This window comes from Lagopus leucura, unplaced genomic scaffold (assembly GCF_019238085.1).
Source record: "Lagopus leucura isolate 7727_CA_CO unplaced genomic scaffold, USGS_WTPT01 Super-Scaffold_100002, whole genome shotgun sequence".
Lineage (NCBI taxonomy): Eukaryota > Metazoa > Chordata > Aves > Galliformes > Phasianidae > Lagopus > Lagopus leucura.
The window spans coordinates 37336084-37354119 of NW_024962263.1; the positions used below are offsets into that span (position 1 = coordinate 37336084).

General features: G+C 34.2%; 1 protein-coding gene across 5 annotated transcripts in view; it reads right to left on the minus strand.

The window, feature by feature from the left end:
• The window catches only part of CCDC102B (coiled-coil domain containing 102B), a 119740-nt gene that overhangs the window by 27834 nt on the left and 73870 nt on the right, over positions 1 to 18036 (minus strand). Inside the window, exon 7 of one of the 5 annotated variants that reach the window (XM_042870130.1) lies at positions 13815 to 14013. The exons of the other annotated variants lie outside the window; for them this stretch is intronic. Within the exon in view, the coding sequence (XP_042726064.1) occupies positions 13999 to 14013 (15 nt within the window). The 3' untranslated portion in view covers positions 13815 to 13998. Of the gene's footprint in view, positions 1 to 13814; positions 14014 to 18036 lie in introns of those variants that run through there. 5 annotated transcript variants of the gene reach the window in all.

An 18036-nucleotide genomic window follows, 5' to 3' on the forward strand; every position in this document is an offset into this window, starting at 1 on the left:
CTTACTGTTATAGGGTTGTCAGTTCCTATGTTCAGCACACTTCTTATCCACAACTGAAATGTTATCTATACAGAGACACAGAGGATGTATTGGCTTTAGAAAATAATTGATGTTTTAGGTTGATTTTTTAAGGTTTCACAGAATATCTTTTGACAGCTATTTCAAAATCTAACATGAGCAACGTTACAGAGTTTTTTGTGCCACTGATATCAACTGTAATTTGCTCTCATACTTAAATCAATTGTTGAGCAGCAAAGAAATACTTGTTGCACTTCAAGCAACAACACTGTGACTGTCTCCAGATCTTCAGACAGCATGAGTTTGTAAAATTATTTTAAAATATTTGGATGCGCTATAGTTTTTTTAAAAATTATTAAATATTATTCATTTATTATTTATACAGAAAAATAAATATCTAGTAGCTGTAGTCAATATTAAGATCACGAGTTCAGCCAGAAATTGATTTATCAAAAAACCAAAATCTCTCACGTTCTGCTCTTTTTTGGTTATTTTGTATCATTCAAAATGGGTTTTAATGTATCTTGAGACATAGCAAATGTTTTATGGGAACCCTATATTTATTTATTATTATAATCTTTATAAATCAAATTGGCAAGTCATATGCCAACATCTTTAACTATCTTATTCTGTAATTATACTTAGATAGTACTTTATTTCACACTGGTAGAGTGTCTGTGATTATTTTTATAACACCATATCATTTTTTGGTGTGTGTGCTATAATTAAGTTTAGTCAAAATATTTATAAGTCTAAATATGATTAACTTCTCCACAGATTCTTTAAATATTTCTACATGCTCAAATAAAGCCTGACTTTTTTTCCAGTGACTTATCTCAAAATTGATCTCCACAGGATTTATTTTTTTGACAAGAACTTAACACTATTAAGTCACATTAGATTAAAAAATAAAATAAGTCATTAGACACTTTTGGGGGAGCATAAGACATCACCAGGGAAAGGCAACAGCAGAATAGTCCAGCAGTATGTAGCGTAGACTTTGATGTTTTTTTTTAAATAAAAGAGTGCAACAAATAAAGAATTCTATTTCCTTGACGTAACGCAAGTATACATCAGAACTAAGAAGAGTAATGACTTTTTTCTTCATGGTGCTGTATAAAATTCTAACAGTACTAACATGAAATGAAGCCAGCCTTTCCAAAAACATTTAACTCTAAAGGACACAATCTCAATAATTTAATCAGACTGTCTGGCAGTTAAATACATAAACACAGCTATTATATTTTAGGAAGAAAAATAAAATCCCAAAGCCCAGCCTTCTCACTCTGTAGGCTGAGTAGTGTCACTTCTGACAGTAATTATGCGGTACTTTGCTACATGATGCACATAATTTTGTGTTTGGTTGATATTTGTAAATTACAAAAAAGCCAACACAGCAAATACAGGTTTGAGTCATACATTTTAATCATTGTTTACTTCAAGCATTTGCAGCTCGTATTAATTTTTAAGAATTGCATGAGCATTACATTTCCATTCATCAAACATTTAATTAAAATAGACAAAAGGAAACAAACAAAAATCAGAATAAAGTGACTTGATGCACGCTTATGATGTATACATACTTTGCAGTGCTTAGTCTTTGACTCCAGCACATAAAATCACATAATTCTAGAGCTTGTATAGTGGACGGTCACAAGCATCCAAGACAATGCTGACTGAAAACTCAAGAATAATAGCTGATTTTGCAAACCTATAAGATTACCTACTGTTCATCTGAGAGTTTTTGGTAAGTCAACACATTACCACAGTTTAATGGAGCTAAACATTTGATTTGCCACACCTAAAAATATACTTTTTCAGATGGAGTTTTTCAGTGTGTTCAAATTGTGATCTACATATTACAAATGGGAATTTCTCAGTGTTACTAGGAAAATCATTGCTATGTTCTGGTGAGGTTTCTAGATATCTCTGAAGTAAAACAAACAAGCAACCCCACAAAACAAAATCCCTGAACGTCACCCTTCACTGCTAGTACTGTGGGTGTTGAAGATCTTTTCTTTTGAAGCAGGATAAAAACTATGACAAGGTTAATGTATGCTATACATAGTTCCTACTCAAGTATGATTTAATCTCAAACCATATCACATTTCAGAGTGTATGACAATCATTGCATAAAGATGTGTTGAAAGATGTTATCCTGCTATAACAAGGTTTGTTACTAAGAACTTCTAGTCTTTGCTCTCAAAATCAACTTAGACCAGAGTGTTGATCTGTTTGAAGGTAGCAAGGCTCTGCAGAAGGATCTGGAGAGGCTGAACTGATAGGCCAAATCCCATACCATGTCACTCACCAAGGCTAAATGCCAGGTGCTGCACTCGAGTCAACCTTTTGCAGTAAAACAGGCTTGGAGAAGAGTGGTTGGAAGGTTGTGAGTCAGAAAAAGTCCTGGGGCTGCTGGTCAACAGTCAGTTGGCAATGAGCCAGCACCATGCCTAGGTGGCCAAGAAGGCCAATGGCAGCCTGGCCTGCGTCTGCAGTAGTATGGCCAGCTAGACAAAGGAAGTGACTGTCCTTTTACACTTGGCATTGATGAGACGACACATCAAGAACTGTGTTCAGTTTTGGGCGCCATCAGTAAAGGAAAGAGTTGCTGGAAGGTGTACAGAGAAATGCAACAAAACTGGTGAAGGGACTAGAAAACAATACTTTGAGAAGTGACTGAATGAACTAGGGCTGTTTGGTCTGAAACAGAAATGATCAGTGTCTTAAAGCTATTGAAACATATTTCCCTTCATCACCTAATTTCCTACTGCTGAGAGGATGGAAAATATTCAACTCATTTTTGCTATCAAAAACTCGAAAACAGAAGCTCAAGAGATGAATTGTCTTTTGCCTATGAATCAAAAGAAAAGAGGAAAAATGGTTGACGTATCTCTCATTCAGTTATTTTTAAAGCCCTTGCCCTGTGTAGTGAGTATCTCCATATATAATCTATTTCTGTTTGTTTGGATCATATGCAAGTCTCTTCAGCATTACTTTCATAGTGGCTAAAGTAAAGATTTGAAGATAACCTGCTGTTAAAAAGAGCAAAACTTAAAGTGACAACACAACCATCACTGATGGGGCATAGTGTACATTTCTTTTTTGTTCTGTCACCGGATTATTCCTGTACCTCTAAAATCCATGCTACTAATTAATTGATAAACTACTTCTAGCCTTGATGTACAGTTTAGTGAGAAAGATCTCTTTCTTTCTGCACTCCTAAGCATTTTTATTTTGATTTTAACATGAATAATTTGTCAACACTCTTGGCTATGAATTCTTACAGTAAAATGTACCATTCTGAAGAAACTGATTATAACAGTTGCCATTAAAAATTCAAGCTGAAAATCCCTTCATTAAAACTTGCTTCAATTCATACAGAGAAACCAGATTTTTCACACTGGTGGCTATTCTAATTAGAAGGTAATAAGAACAAGGGAAATAAAACATGACACAAAATGAAAAGGCTTCCTCTCAACTAGAGAGATAAATACCAAAGAGAAAGACAGCGATTTCAGAAGACTGTTAGATAAAATAAATTGGAACCTAATTTTATGCTTAGTAGAAATCTACAATATCGTCTGAAAAATGGGATAGCCAACACTTCTTTGTATTTTCCTGTTATTTTGATGCTAATGCATCCCAAGATTTCCATCTTAGAGAAACTATCTGTTAGTATTTTATGCAGTGATACAACTAAAACACTGTAGAATTAAATCTTATTAAGCTATATGGCATCAAATCTGTTTAATATGTACAAATATCATTTCAATATTAGTTTTTCCCCTCCTCCTTCTGCAATTATAATTACTAGAAAAAAACTGTAGGTTTTCTTTTCATATTCTTTCAGGTTTCTCCACTTTCCAAGTGCAAACAACCAATCTGAATTATTTACATGACACCCTGCGCTATAAATTAGAAATGCCAAAGGAAAGTAAGGTTACCAAGCTATGAATATGATAGCAATGTTGAAATATCTAGCTATGTAAAGTTTGGATGTTAGGTCTTTGCAAAAGATCAGGGTGTTCTGAATACTATTGCTTGTGGGAAACAATATATAGAGTAGTTCAAGTTCATTATTTACGTATGCCTTGAAGAACTGTCTGACCTTCCTTTCTAGTGTGAACACTTATTTGACTACACATTAATATGGACATGCACACAAGCTGAAAAAATTTTTGACCAGCCATTGTAAAAACAAACAAAAAAACCTAACTCAAATCTGACTTACGAAAATCCCCAATTTAGTCTTTATTTTCAGTTTTATTCTAGATTCTTTTTGAGAAAGCTTTCCATCAAGCCAAGTTTCATGACATTACTTTAGGTTCTATGTATAGGACTGCTGCATGATGTATTGTTCACTAGGTACAGAATGTCTTCCAAATCTTATGCTAGAACAATGAGAGCTCTTTTAATTTAATGCTGTGTCCATGTACTACTTTGCTGAGTGCTTTCTCAAAGAAAAGATCTGTAACTCCTGTTCTTCTCCAAGAAGACAAGTAGATTTTTCCATAGTTACAACGACTAAGATTCAGAATATTGTATTTTTGGTTACTTCTTTTGAATTCTTACGTCTAGGAAGTTAACACTGCTGAACAAATCTGCCCCTGCTGAACTCAGTGACTTCAGAAGTACAGGATTTCAACATCAATTTAAACAAATGACATTTCCTCATTAGCTTCTTACTTTTCTCAGTCTTGTTCTAGGATTAAAAAATGCTATTTATACTTTACCAGATTGCATGTATTTCTTCCTTGAGTAGATGTGTCTTTAATTTTTTTTAATTTTTTAAATTTTCGTATGGTACATTTGCATTTAAATTGCTGCTAAGGAATATGGGGGACATAAATTAGTATTTAATTTTTTTCTCTTACAGAAAACTCATACTATCAATATTCAATTAGTGTTCTTCCTTCACTATTAGCATAGAAGAACTGTGAATTAATTAGTCATTTTAATAATATATGACTGCTCCTTAAAAATAATTATTAAGCACAAAATTATGGCTTATCAGCAAAATATTAGCTTTCCTTCTTGAAAATAATTTTAAATTTGATTTCTTCCCATAAAAGATCATTAGATGCCTTTAATTTTCTCATATTTTTCCATTATAATAAAAGTGGACATCCATTATTTTTCCAAAGTACTCTTTATGGTTTATTAAGAATCCTTAGCAGAAATAACATTTTTACTCAGAAGTTATGCATACTCACTGAATACTAATGTAAGTATGTGGCTCCAGTTTTACAAAGCCGACAGAATTTACTTATATTAGCAGTCCAAATATTAAGTGGACATTTTTCATCTTATCATTTTTCAAAAACAAAGCTTACAATGGATATTAAATCAATCTTCTACTCTGATGAAAATTGTCTAGAATTAGGAAAGACCACTACTTCAGTAAAATTAATTTTAAGCTTCCATGAAAATATTGCTATTATCCTTTCTTATCACTTACGTTTGTAGTTCTTCATTCTTAAAAAGCCTAGACAAGAAAAAAAACCTCATGATAACACATTGATACTTAACAGTTTAGTATTCATATTCATTTATCCTCATCTTTTGTTTTATTGTTAACCTTTCTGTTAAATTAAAAAACTACAGGTTAGTAATACAGTCATAGAATCACAGGATCATATGTGTTGGAGGGGACCTCTGGAGATCATCTAGTCCAGTTCCCTGCTAAAACAGGTTCCCTATAGCAGGTTACATAGGAAAGTGTCCAGGCAGGTTTTGAATATCTCCAGTGAAGGAGACTCCATAGGCTCTTTGGGTAGCTCTATCCCTCTCAAAATAAATCAGTTGAGATAGAACTTCCTATGTTCCTGTTTGTGCCCAGTGTTCTCCATACTGAGCAGACCCAGGCCTTAGCCTTTCTTCATGCAGGAGATGCTCCAGTTCCTTAATAATCTTTGTTGCCCTTTACTGGATTCTCTCTAGTTCCCTATCTTTTTTGAACTAGTAAGCCCAGAATTGAACTCCAGATGTGGCCTCACCAAGGCAGAGCAGAGGCAGAGTATAAACTCCCTTTGATCTACTGGAAATGCTCATTTTAATGTGCCCCAGGATATCCTTGGTCTTCTTGGCCACAAGAGCACACTGCTGGCTCATGGCCAGCCTGCTGTCCACAAGCACATCTAGGCCCTTCTACGCAGAGCTCCTCTCTAGCAAGTCAGCCCCTAACCTGTTATTTCTACCCAAAGACCTCTCTGCCTTTGATCTCATTGAACCTCGTAAGGTTCCTCTCCACCCAATTCTCCAGTCTACTCAGGTCTTTCTGAATGGCAGCACAGCCTTCTGGCATGTCAGCCACTCCTCCCAGCTTTATATCATCAGCAAACTTGCTGAGGGTGCATTCTATCTCTTCATTGAAGTAACTGAGGAAGATGTTGAACAAGAGCAGACCCAGTACCAACCATTGGGGAACACCACTACCTACAGGCTTTCAACTAGATTATGTGCCACTGATTACCATTCTCCGAACTCTGCCAACCACACAGTTCTCAGTCCACTCATCTACTCCATACTTCTTAAGTTTACCTAAAAGGATGTTATAGGAGACAGTATCATAAGCATTGCTGAAATCAAGATACACAACATCCACTACTCTTCCTTATCTACCCAGTTCATAACATCACAGAAGGCTACCAGAGTGTAAAGCATGATTCCCCTTGGTGAATCCATATTAACTACTCCTCATAACCTTTTCTTCCACTTGCTTGGAAACGACATACAGAATAAGCAGCTCCAACACTTTATTAGGGAAGGAGGTGAGGCTGAATGTCCTGTAGTTTCCTAGCTCCTCCTCCTTGCCCTTTCTGAAGACTGGAGTGATGCTGACTATCCTTCAGTCCTCAGGCATCTCTCCCATTCTCCATGACCTCTCAAAGATAATAAAGAGAAGCTTGGCAGTCACTTCTGCCGGCTCCCTCAGGACTTAAAAGTGCATCCCATCAGTGCCCGTGTGAAGCTAGAAAATTTCTGCCTGATTTTGGCTACAAAATTTCTGACTAGATCCTCCTCAATATAGTATTCTTTAATAGTATTCCTCTCTTTTGCATTTTTTCTTTAGTTTGCCTTGTTGTTTTCATTAGTTTCTGTATTCCATATTTTCAGCAAAGAAAATAATAAGACAAACAGGAATGTTTACTATAACAAGCAAACTAAGACATAACATGCAAAATGTTTCCTCCACTTGGATTTAGAAACCATTTATATTTGCAAAGCAGGTTTGCCATAAAACTACGTTTATAAAGTCTTGAGATTTAATATTAATTTGTTAACAGTAATGGAAGGAAGCTCAGACTATTCGATACAGAATTAACTAAGTATTTCAATACCATTAAACCTGATGAAATCAAAGAATTTTAAATAGGTAAAAAATGGCTCATTCCTTTATGACATATAAGTGTACAAACTGACTACTTGTCATGGCCCAGGATTATTACACTGTAATCAGACTCTCAGCATAGTTTAGGATTTTTTTTTTTTTTTGTAATAATATAAGTGAAATGCACATGTTAAACTGTCCTCATTTTATTCCTTAGTTGCTCAACAGAAAAAAAATGGATATACCTAATTCATCAATAATTTATATATAGTCATATATAGCTTAGGTTGGATCAGTACAACATAAATTTCTAAATTTTACTAATTCTAAAAGAAATTCAAGGCTACCGGCTTCACTTTATTGCCATCTAACTTTTGTATCACGCATTTCATACAGAAATTATTCTGAAATGCTCTTCTGAAAGCTAATTCTTCCCAATATATGAAACTGCTTCTTAAAGGATATTATGTCTTATTAACTCTAAACAGGAGAGATTGTAATATGCTTACAGCCAATACCAAGAAAACATAAACACCATTTGTAAAGTGAAAAGAAGAACTTTTGACTGCATGAGAAGAACACGGGAGCATACAGATTCTGCTGACTACTGCTCAGTTTCAGGTCTTGAAGTAAACAATAATCTAATAAATGGCAATGGATTGTCATTATAATGAGAATACACAGTAAAATAAAACTACAGGATCTTAATTTTCAGGAACAGATGCATGCTCTAATAAAACTAAACAACGCTAATTACTATACATAAATTTTTATAGCAATATACAGCAAAGTATAAATGGAATTAGTAGGATAGCAGCTACAAAAAAATATTTCTTCCCCTTGATAAGCAAGCAGCGAAGATGCCATATAGTAGAAAAAGCACAAGAAAATACATGCTACAGAAAAGTCCAATATAAAGTATGATGATACTACCACAGAATCAAGAAGCATAGAATGAATATTTTAATGTTTAGGACTACAAATGAAGGGAAATATGGATTTCTGTTAAAGGGAACCGAAGTATAAATACATACCAAGAAAGAAAAATGGAAAATGAAATGAATAGTTTTATGAATTAATAAAACAGAACACATAATTCTGGTGTTATGTAACTCAGCAAATAAACCAGAAAGGAGAACAGATCTTTAACACATAATATTTGCTGAAAATATATTTGTTTTTTAAGGTTTTCCTCTTTTTTTTTTTTTTTAAACCTATCATTAGTCAACTAAAATCCTTGATAAAATATTTTAACTTGATAAATTGATAAATTGATCAATTTAAATTATAAATTGATAAAATAATATATAAATTGTTTTCTAGATCACTAACCCCATGTAAACTTAGTGCCAATTTCTCCTCTTGATAATTAATAGAAGGAAAAGATAACCAAAACATTACCAGTTTATAATGAAGATTATTAAATATATAACATTTAATCAAACATTACGATAATTTTTTCTTCTCTTCTGTCTGAGTTTAAGTAGGAGGATCAAGACCTATGCCATTATTAGCCACAGCAGGATTGAAAAACAGATAAAACACAGTAGTCACATAACATAACAGTTAAAGTATATGCGGAAAAAAAAAAATCAGAAATACTTATACTCAATAAATATATAATACGATAGATGGTATTTGGGATAAAATACTAGCCTTAGGTTTCCTGCTGAGAATAAAAAATAAAAATAAGAAGAATAAAAAGTCATTAAGTTCTATTATTTTATAGATTTATACACACACAAAAAAAGAGGTTAACTTCAGTGCAGACATTATTTCATGTTACCTTTTCTACCATAAAGAACAATTTTGTTACTACCATGAAGATACAGAAAAGAAATAGAAAAAGAAAAGAAAAGAAAAGAAAAAAATATGAGTATATAAATAAAATGAAGGAATCAGTTTTCTTCTCACTGTCAAAAGATGAGAACAAATACATGCTCACATGTATGGTTTCTGAAAGAAGAACATGCATACGTTCGAGAACAAAGCCAAGGCAAAAGGCTGAGAAGACATAAATTGGTATTTTTTGCATCCTCATGTACTAGATTACTGTTGAACCATGATCCTAGAACGGACTTTTAGTTCTAGGTTGTTCAAAAGTACTTTGGATCCAATTAGTTTATTATAAAAGCCCAATAGAATTTTGAATATGTGATGAAATAGTCTCTCCAGAAAAAGAAAATACCAATAACCAAGTCTATTTTAATAACAATAGCAAAATACAGAGGTTCAAACAAAGTGATGTGCAACTAAAACTTCTACAGTCATAAAGCATTATACTTGAAATAGACAAGGCTCTCAAAGTGCTTAGAAACACTTCACGCTCATAAGAGAGACAAAAGCGAAAGTAATTTATCAGTGAAATACTGAATTGATGTGTTTGAATAATGAGACTAAAATCCAGTTTTTTTGGAAACACTGCTTTCTTGCCCAAAGAAAAGCAGAAAATATGGATAATCAATCTGTATTGTACAGAACGGATATTGAACTTGGAAGTCTGAAATGCAAAAGTAGGAACAGCATGAACTTACAGCAGTTTTATATTTAAATTGTTATGCTATAGAGGGCAAAGAAACATTGGCTCTACAATAAGTAGATTTACATAAAATAATCTCCAAAACTTGAGATTGGAAAGCTACAACAGCATGATCTAAAGCTCTCTTAGCAATTAAGAATACAGCATCTAATATTCTATGAAGAATATCATAAAAATAGAATGCAATAAAAAAATGCATGTAATAATTCTAAAGCAGAAATCTCCACTATAAATGAGGAATGAAAAAATCCACAACAGAACAAACAAAAACCCAAAACATTAATAAATTAAATGCAATAACAAAGTGCAAAGAAATAATGTTTTCTAAGGTAAAAACACTTTTTTATCCTTGGAATGAAATAACACTCTAAAATACACTGAAAACATTATGTAACTCAATATTATCCTTTTAGATCAATCGGGTAGTCATTACAAAGAACCACTAAAAATAGGAAATACACATGAATTGGGAAAAGCTAATAAATAGAAGTATAGATAATAATAAATAGAATAGATAGATAATCCACGAAGTCACAAAAATCAGAATAAATCCTTGCAGAAGGAAATATTAATTCTGAAGAGTTCTGTTGTGAACAGGATTTTTTTCCCTGTCATCTATAATTTACAAAAGGATACCATAAAATACATAAGTCTTTTGGATTCAGACTTCTTACCTTGAGCAATATTACCTTGGCAACATTCATTGCCTTTCAAGGTTTGGAAAATATATACTACTTTTAGGTAGGCCGAGAAAGTCAGCTGTTGGATACATAACATGCAGATAAATTATTTTGGAGGTTAGAACTCAAGTTTTAGAAGATCTAGGTTCAAGTACCTCTCCATTTTTGTTTTGTTGAGGATTTTTTGTTTGTTTGTATGTTCTTGAGTTTAACTGTATTTTCCATGTAATGGAACTCTAAGCTGTAAAATAAATGTTTTAGTAAAATTAACTAACATTGATAGATTGTGTCGGAAGTTTGATTTCATAGTGCACAGATTAAAAAAATGAGGGCAATATTTGGCAGAAACCTCAGGCTAGTTCTATTCATCGAAGAGGCTGGAATTTTTGATTCTGTCCCATAAGAAGTAAATAAAATAAGAAGTAAATGTAAATAAACAGAAATGGGTAAGACATTTCAAAAGTCTGTTCCTTCTTTTCCCCGAATATATTCAGAAAACAACAACAACAAAACAAACAAAAAACCAAGCATATCAGATGTTGCATAATTTTCTTACTAATAAAGATCAGGAGTAAATCTGTTAAATAAAATACTTCAGTTTGGTACAAATTGGACTAGTCTAATGCAAATTAGAGTGAAGAATTTTAGAGAAGAAAAGTTCATCACCATAGAAAGACCTAATTGGTATTTCTCATCAAAAGACCTATTATAAGAAAACTAGGAATGAAAACTCTGCAAAAAATTCAAAGTTAAAGCACTGACTTTTTTAATGGTTAATGGAAAAAGTCACTGAGAAAAAACAGTTTCCAAAAGTCTTCAGTGATTTGGATAGGATGGGCACCCTGTAGACTCACTTCATATTTCACTAAGAGTTTCTGTATTTCTTTTCTCAGACAGAATGTTACAGGTGTTCAGTAAACAGTTTTGGGGGAAAAAAATAGAAAAAAAACCAAAAACATTCATATCTTCCTCCTGCTTATCCTGTCACAGCATAGATTGTTAACTCTATGACAATTTTTTGGTGGAGAACGTGGGCATTAACTGCTTTTTATCTTTTAGAATGAATCTCTTTCTCTGTTCTTAGAGAGCTTCATTAGGGAATTTTATCAGTAGTTCAGTATTCCGTGCTGAGAAACTTGATCTTGAAAGGCCAGGTGTGCTACAAGTATTCTGGGATATTTGTAAACTTTGAGCAATAGTTTGTCTGGGCAGTGCTTTTCCATTTTTTTTTTATTTTTTTTTTCCCTCCTCTCATCAGCTTCCATTCACTGACCCCTCTTTAGCAGCTATCAGTGATGAACTCACTCTTTATCATGGGGGCGCTGTGTAAGGGATTAAAAGCCATCATGCTCCTCACAACTTATTAGCCAATTATCAATGTTATGATTTCTCTTTGTGGAATTGTTCTCATACATAACCAAATAAGGGTTCTGATGGAGACACCTGCATGGTACTTATATGCAATGTGGTATGATCTGAATTTTGACACTTACAACCCAAACGGAATAGCTTATTTTACAAACAATGTGATGTTCAGACGAGTTTCCAGGCTTTGTTCTCAGTTTGTCACCAATTTTTCAAATACTGAGTTAATGTTCATGTTTGTGAGCATACCCCTGTGCATGTTATCAATCTCCCTGAATGTACTCCTATGCATTCGCAGTATGTGGAAGGAGTCTCCTCCAAAACGAGAGAATGCTGACTGGCAGAGAATATGGAGAGGTTTAGGAAAAATCCTAGAACCATGGGGACCCTCAATGTCATGGGATTTTACTCTTGAACACCTGTGGGATCCCAAGAAACTAAGCCAGTATTTGAGTCAGGGATGGTGCAGCTTACATAGATCTAAGGAGGTACAACTTATTTGGGGTTTGGCTTGTGCTCACTGTGCCCTATATAATAATATTCTGGAGAAAGAGAGTTTCCAATCTGAGGTTCAAGCCAAAGGGGAAAATCTCCAAGTCAAATCACAGGAGACACCATTAACAATATCAGTTGCCCCTGTGAAAGGCAAGAAATGGAAAAGAGCGTCTTTGCATCTAGAACAGAAAAAAGATGCAGAGGAGGAAGTAGAGGAAGATCCAGGTGAAGGGCCCTCCTCAAAACCACCATCACTGGGGAAGGGAAAAGAAAAAACTAAGAGACATGCAGAAGAGAGTGACGAAGAGGAAATCTCTATTACTACTCATTGGCCTCTGAAGATGACTGAAATCCAAGGCTCAAGAAAGGAGTTTACACGGCGCCCGAATGAAACTCTTGTTTTCTGGTTGCTTCACTGCTGGGACAGCGGGGCCAGTAGCTTGTCTCTAAATGGTAATGGAGCTCAGCAACTAGGAGGCATTGCCAGAGATCCAGCTAATGACAGAGGGATTAGTAGATGTTTGGATGGGGCTGCTACCCTCTGGAAATGAATGTTAATAGCTGTGAAGGAAAGGTATCCCTTCAAAGATGCTTGAAGCCTGTGATGAAAAGGCGGGATACAGTTGAAAAGGGTATCCAGTATTTGAGGGAAATAGTCATGGTGGAAATGTTGTATGACCCTAACTTTTGTTTCTAAGCACCCACACCAAAACCGTGACATTATGCCATTAGCAATCTTTGCCTAGAGAAGTGTATGCATATATAATAAATATATACAAATATATATAAATAAAACTAAATATATATATATATAAGATATATATATATATATATATGATATAATAGCTAAATATATATATATATGATAACTAAAATCAAGTAACATCTCTGGGTTTCCTTATTGTTTTTGATGGATGTATTGATGAAAGCACCAGCACCGGTGCTAGTTTTGCTGGTCAGCAATTCTGCTAACAAATTTATATGTAAACACTGAAGTACAAAAGATATGAAATAATAAAAGAAATTAAGAGTAATAATAAGAGTAGTCTAAGTAATGCTAATATAAGTGCTGCATCACTGCAACATGATTTCAAATCATTTTGTTATATTTTAGAAATAGTAATTGAGATCTAATGTACAACTTGATTATTCATTCATGAGGCTTGATTAAATCTGATTTTTATTTTAATTCATTCATGATGCAAAGAACTTAGTCTGTAGACATAAAGTCATCTACTTTATGCACTCTTCCCAACAAATTCTATCAATAAAGCTGGAAAAAATTTAAAAAGTAAAAACAATTTGTTAACTACACTTATTACACGTAAGTAGGAATAAAAAGACTGTAGAATACAGGAAGCTGAACCACTTCTGTACGGTCCATATTAAACACAGCACTATTCAAACAGCTGTATGGGCAGAGCTTCAAAAGCTAAAACTAAAACATGCAAAGATACAGGAGCAACACTACCGTAAGAGTACATCAAATGATAACAGTAAATTATCCTGAAGTCCAGTTATCTCCCAGATGAAGCAGCAGCACACCAGTCAGTGATAGCAGGTGCATTTCATGGAATCTGACCCTGAGCTCAAGGAAGAAAAATATTTTAGAACATGCTTAAAAATATATAAATGACTGGCTATTAAAAAATGGGCTAGCTGGCAGAACAGTACCTTAATGAGAAAATGGGTATAAAAGTGTCTCTAGATGATTTATTATCAGCTTCCATTCCTAAAATGAGATAAAATGCCTGGAGGGATACACAGTCTCCTCTCTGACCTTGCTGTGATAAGTCATATGAACAACAGAATCACAAAGCAGATTCCTGAAGGATAAAAAAATTATATTTATGATTTAATTTACTTTATTTACCAGAAAAAAAAAAAAAAAAAAAAAAAAAAAAGGATAACTATTGTTATTGTCCTTCCTGGTGAATCAAAAATACTTTGGAAAGTTACTAAGACTATAAAGCACCACAAATCATTGATACCTATCTTCATTTATGTTACAGGGCAAGTTTCTACCTTTTATCAGTGAAAAAGAAATCTAAATTTTAAAGGATTATTTTTTTTAATCAGGTGAGTAGGGTTATAGTAAAGAAAGAAGATACAAATTTAGCAATAGAAAAAAACTATATAATAGAGCCCCTATATAATTTTCTAATATTACTGAGCCAACATTTATTCTTCCTAAACTCATGGAAAATTTGGTATTCAAACACAGCGGGTCTCCTTGCTAACCAAAGTCCACCTCACACAAGCAACACTAAGATAATCCATACTACAAAGCCAGAGGATAAGTTAGAAGGAGAAGAAACACCTAAAATGTGCTAGTTTAGTTGAAGATTTACATGTATAAGCAGTTTAAGTAAGTATAATTGCGTAAGTATACTAATCAAGATAAAAAGCAAGATATGCTAGGATTTTGTTAAAATCTTTTGTCCCTTATCTCCAAATGGCCCACATACAGCAATGGCACAAGATCTATTCCATTCAAATAAAATACTTTGTAATACAACTTGAACAGACCCAAGATTTAACTTTTCGTGATGGGAATTACTGTTGAATTTAAAACTCAGCTGTTCAAGATATTATCGAGTATAGAATGAGGGGCACTTTATAGCATAAAGACAAGAAACAAACAAACAAACAAACAAAAAAAAACAAAAAAAAAAAAAACAAAGAGAAAAGTGATAGGACAGGGGGGAATCATTTTAAGCTCAAGGAGGGAAGGTCTAGAATGGATGTCAGGGGAAGTTCTTCAAAGAGAGAGAGGTGAGGTGCTGGCACAGGCTGCCCAGAAAGGTTGTGGGTGCCCCATCCCTGGAGGTGTTCAAGGCCAGGTTGGATGGGCCCTGGGCAGCCTGGTCTAGTATTAAATGGGGAGGTTGGTGGCCCTGCATGTGGCAGGGAGGTTGAAGATTCATGATCCTTGAGGTCCCTTCCAACTCTGGGCAACCTGGTCTGGTACCAGATCTGGAGATTGGTAGCCCTTCCTTTGACAAGGGTATTTGAACTTGATGATTCTTGTGGTATCTTACAATGCAACCCACTCTGCGATTCTATGAAAATATGGAAGGGGGAAAACAGGTCCAGAGAAGAATTGCTCTACTGCAAAGTCTGTGGCAGAGAATTACAATACCCAAATGCTAATCTAATCATTAGAACAGTAAATGAGAGCAGTAGCACTCACATAATCTAAGGGAACTGGTCTGTAAAATGGCACTGTTGTAAGCTTTAGAATCCAATGTGGCAAACCATCAGGCTGGAAAAAAAAAAAAAAAAAAAAAAAAAACAACCACAAAACAGATTTTTTAAATACTCATTTCTAGATTGAGGTTATAATGCAATAAATGCAAATAGCAAAAAATAATTTTTGAAACTGTTCTATGCATGTGCTTATCTGTTACTTTTTAAAATATTTAAATACAAAGAGTAGTATTCTGCTTTGCATGCCTTGAACAAAATTTATCCTGATTTTATTTCATGCATATTGTAGTCCATGTTTAGGATATACACAAATATAATTTTCTTAGCTACCATGAAATTCTTCCATTAAAAATTTATGTGACACTTTATGAACAAGACATCACATAAGACTTTCCTTCTAAGCAGAAACAAGGACAGTTCTTTATCTTAGTGTATTTCTCCAGTTTGTGTGCCGCTGTCAGTTAATTACATATCACTATTATGGAAAAGCAACACAAACAGAGATGGCTTAGAAACATGCTGTGTATGATTTTTTTTTATTTTTTTTTTTTTTCTGTTTTTGATATATAAGCAACTGATGCAAGAACAAAACTTCTGCAAAGGCTTCATGAAAAATGTTGTAATTTTGAGCTCATTCCAGTGTCCCATGACTTTGTGTACTTTAAAGGAAGGAGTTGATGGACAGAGGCATATATTTTTGCTCTCAAAAAAAGAGAACAGTCTCAAAAGGAGAAGCAAACATATACTAGCAATTAAGTTTCTAAAAGGCACAGACCACAAAGTCAAAAGCCTGCATTTATATTTCCAAAAATAATTCAGAGTATGTTCACGTGTATTTATATCCATAATGGTAATACTGAATAACTTAAGATTTTAAAGCTTTTAATGACACAATTGATATTATGGCTCAGAAAAAGTTCTGAATCACTCAGTGAGCATAACAGTACTCTTTAAAAATTCTGATTAAATTCTAAATCAAAGTAGAAAAGGAATCAGCGTTTCATATTCTGCATTATTTCACAATGGTTAACATTATGTCATTTTTGTCCAAGATAATTTAAGAGCATTTCCAAGGGATGCCACTATGACCAGTACCACACATCCATTTTCTATAATACTACATCTCTAATCTCAACACTGATATGTTTAGACATTTATTTCTCCAGGTTTCATTTCAAAATTTAATTGACAGTTTGTATAACAGTACAAAAAATAGGATTTAACATATCCCCAAAGATAATTTGATCGCATCTTTTTGCCTTTAATCTGTACTTCTCTGAAAGTACAAGTAGATTATCTATGTCTGAAGTCAGCTTGGATTCTAATTCCAGTCCCCTGATTCCCTCATCTCTATTTTGCAGAAGAATAGTTAACACCTGACTGCTTCAGAACAAGCAGCAAATGTCAGCACATAGGTTGTTCTATAATGTTATCAGCTCTTACAAGCTGTTAGAGACTGATATACATCATCCATTTAACTGTAAAATTAGAGATCTGAAATCTTGTTGTTTCCTATCTCCCTGTGAAGCATGTACATCAAATTATCACATGCTAAAAGATAACCTATGGTCCTCTTTCACAAAGCTATCCTTCTTTTTAACTTGATCAGAACATAACTAGTGTGCTCCAAAATTACCCATGGGTAACAGACAAATTTGTTGTCCAAAGAAAAAAAGCAGCTCAAGATCAAGGCTGACCAGTTTCAAGGATGTTAGGCAGAGTCTTCTGATTATGTATTTTAAATTAACTTTGATTTGATTTTAAACTCAAGATTAATGAGACACAAAAAGATCTCCCCTAGATTACTACATACTGTTAATGCTACAGCTTTCTCACATTTTATTAATGTTTTCTACAACCCCAAAAACTCAAAGGAGTGACAGCAGTAAACAACGGAAGGGTAACTGATTTTGGCTACTGGATTTCTTCAGTGCCTTTGACAGGGTCCCACACCACACCTTTATCTCTAAACTGAAAAGATGGATTTGAAGAGTGGACTATTCAGTGGGTAAATAGTTGGTTGAATGGTCACAGTCAGTAGCTTGTTGTCAATGACTTCATGTCCAGGTGGATTTTGGTCACAAGTGCTGTCCCCCCGGGTATGTCTTTAGAACAGCACTCTTCAATATCTTTATCAATGACACAGTGGGACTGAGCATGCCCTCAGCAAGTTTGTTTTGAAACTGAACTGAGTGGTGCAGTTGTTACAATACAGGGGAGGTAAACTATGAAAAGGGACCTGAACAGGCTTGAAAATAGGCCCACCTGAATCAAATGAGGTTCAAAAAGGGCAAGTGCAAGGTGTTGCTCTTGTGTTGGGGCAATCCCAAATATGTATACAGGCTGGCAGGAGAACTCCTTGAGAGCTGTCCTGCAGAGGACTTGAGGATGCTAGT